We start from the raw sequence: 2,500 nt of genomic DNA on the forward strand, positions 1-2,500 counted from the left end.
TATACAGACAGACTTGGACAAGCAAAAAAAACCCTTAATCTGTTTTTAATTTTATTTGATGTTTGAACTTTTGATTTTAATTCTAGTTTTATTTCTTTATTCCATATTTTCTGTATCCCTTTATTTTTTTTCGATTTCATTTGCTGTGTTCTTATACTATTCTTTTTTGTGAAGCAAGTTGAACTGTATAAAATTGCCTTGCCTTGCCTTGCCTAGTATACAGGCAGAGAGTAGATGAGTTGTACTGTATATACAGTCCCAAGAAAAAGTTTGTACACCCTTTGAAATTTCTTACCTTTCTGTTAAAATTGGTCATAAAACATGGTCTGATCTTCCCGGAAATCACAAGAAGGAACAACCAGAGTCTGCTTTAACTAATTCAACCCCAACATTTACAAGTTTTCATATTTTCATTGGCCATAAGATGTAAACATTCACAGGACAACAAGGCATAAGTAAGTACACCCTAGCATTCAATAGGTTTTAACGCTAAGTTAGTCACAATAACCTCAACCAGATGTTTCCTGTAGTTGCAGATCAGATTAACAAAACAATCTGGATGTATCTGGTCTCCCTCTTCTTTAGAAAACTGCCTCTCGTCAGCAAGGTGTGTGGGATGTCTGGAGTGCATAGCTTTCTTGACTTCATGCCATATAATCTCAATTGTTTTTTGTCAGGGCTTTGACTGGGCTATTCCAGAATGTGTATTTCATTATTATGAAGCCATTCTAAAGTCGATTTGCTTCTAAAGTATGGGTTGTTGTCACATTTCAGGACCCATACTCTTGTGTACTTCAACTGTTTGACAGACTATCTCACTTTTTTCTGTAAAATATCTCGATAAACTTCTGAGTTCATTGTTCCACTGATAATAGCAAACTGAAAAGGGCCTGAGACAGGAAGGTAGCCGCATATAATGATGCTCCCGCCACCATACTCAAAGGTGGAGATGATGTTTTGGTGAAGGTGTGGTGCTCCAGTTCTCCTCCAAACATGACATTGTGTGTTCCCCTGAACAATTCAACTTTGGTTTCAACGTTGGTCTACAGAATATTTTGCAGTAATTCTATGAAGCATATAAATGCTTTTTCGCAAACCTCAAAGGTGCAGCAATATTTTTTTGGTCAGAACCCCATTAATTTTAGATTGGCAGAATTAATCCCATTTTTAGCTATTCTTGGTTACATCGCCTCTTCTGAGTATGGTAGCGGGAGCATCATTATATGCGGCTTCCTTGCTGCCTCAGGCCCTTGACAGTTTGCTATTATCAGTGGAACAATGAACTCAAATTTATTGTGATATTTTACAGAAAAAACGTGAGGAAGTCTGTCACACAGTTGAAGCACACGAGTATGGGTCCTGAAATGTGACAACAACCCATACTTTAGAAGCAAATCGACTTTAGAATGGCTTCCTAATAATGAAATACACATTCTGAAATAGCCCAGTCAAAGCCCAGACAAAAAAAAATGGAGATTATATGGCATGAAGTCAAGAAAGCTATGCACCCCAGACATCCCACAAACCTTGCTGACGAGAGGCAGTTCTCTAAAGAAGAGGGAGACAAGATACAAACAGATCGTTTTGTTAATCTGATCTGCAACTACAGGACAAGTCTGGTTGATGATATTGCAACTAACTGAGGGTTAAAACCTACTTAATGCAAGGGTGTACTTACTTATGCCCTGCTCTCCTGTGAATGTTATGGCCTTATGACCAATAAAAATATGATAACATGTAAATGTTTGGGTGGAATTAATTAAAGCAGACTCTGGTTGTTCCTTCCTGAGATTTCCGGGAAGATCAGACCATGTTTTATGATCAATTTTGACAGAAATGTAAGAAATTTCAAAGGGTGTACAAACTTTTTCCTGGGACTGTACGTATGATAAGCAGAGGTATCAAAACTAAAAGTGAAAGTAAATTCACAGTGTAAGTACACCAATGCACTTGCCTAGGTTTGCCTAATGTAAAGTCCGCCTCTGCCTGTGTGAGACCTTACCTGTCCATGTTTCACCTTCACCGGGGCACACCACGGCACACCTGTTAGACACACACAGTTATACACACCCACACACAGTGGCACATAGCAGTACTTAAACAAAACACACACACACAAATACACACACACACACACACACACACACACAAATACACACACACACACACACACACACACAAACACACACACACACACACAAAGAAAGTGTCCATGGCAATACAAACACAACGACCTAATGACTTACCAGAATCCTCCATTTCATATAACACTTCCACAAGCTGTGACTCTTCTTTGTGTGTGTGTGTGTGTGTGTGTGTGTGTGTGTGTGTGTGTGTGTGTGTGTGTGTGTGTGTGTGTGTGTGTGTGTGTGTGTGTGTGTGTGTGTGTGTGTGTGTGTGTGTGTGTGTGTGTGTGTGTGTGTGTGTGTGTGTGTGTTCACCTGCGTGTCTCCGTGCGTACGAGTCCTCGTCATCACCATAGAAGCCGGAGCCTGTGAGC

The 2,500-nt window shown here is 39.8% G+C and overlaps 1 protein-coding gene across 1 annotated transcript in view; it reads right to left on the reverse strand.

Moving 5' to 3' along the window:
• Window positions 1-2,500, reverse strand: part of srpx (sushi-repeat containing protein X-linked) — a 27,566-nt gene that overhangs the window by 14,088 nt on the left and 10,978 nt on the right. Inside the window, exons 2-3 of the mRNA XM_063214588.1 lie at window positions 2,442-2,492; window positions 2,003-2,043 (exon numbers count right to left, since the gene is read on the reverse strand). Coding sequence (XP_063070658.1) covers window positions 2,003-2,043; window positions 2,442-2,492 — 92 coding nt within the window. The remainder of the gene's footprint in view (window positions 1-2,002; window positions 2,044-2,441; window positions 2,493-2,500) is intronic.

This window comes from Engraulis encrasicolus, chromosome 13 (genome assembly GCF_034702125.1).
Source record: "Engraulis encrasicolus isolate BLACKSEA-1 chromosome 13, IST_EnEncr_1.0, whole genome shotgun sequence".
Classification (NCBI taxonomy): Eukaryota; Metazoa; Chordata; class Actinopteri; order Clupeiformes; family Engraulidae; genus Engraulis; species Engraulis encrasicolus.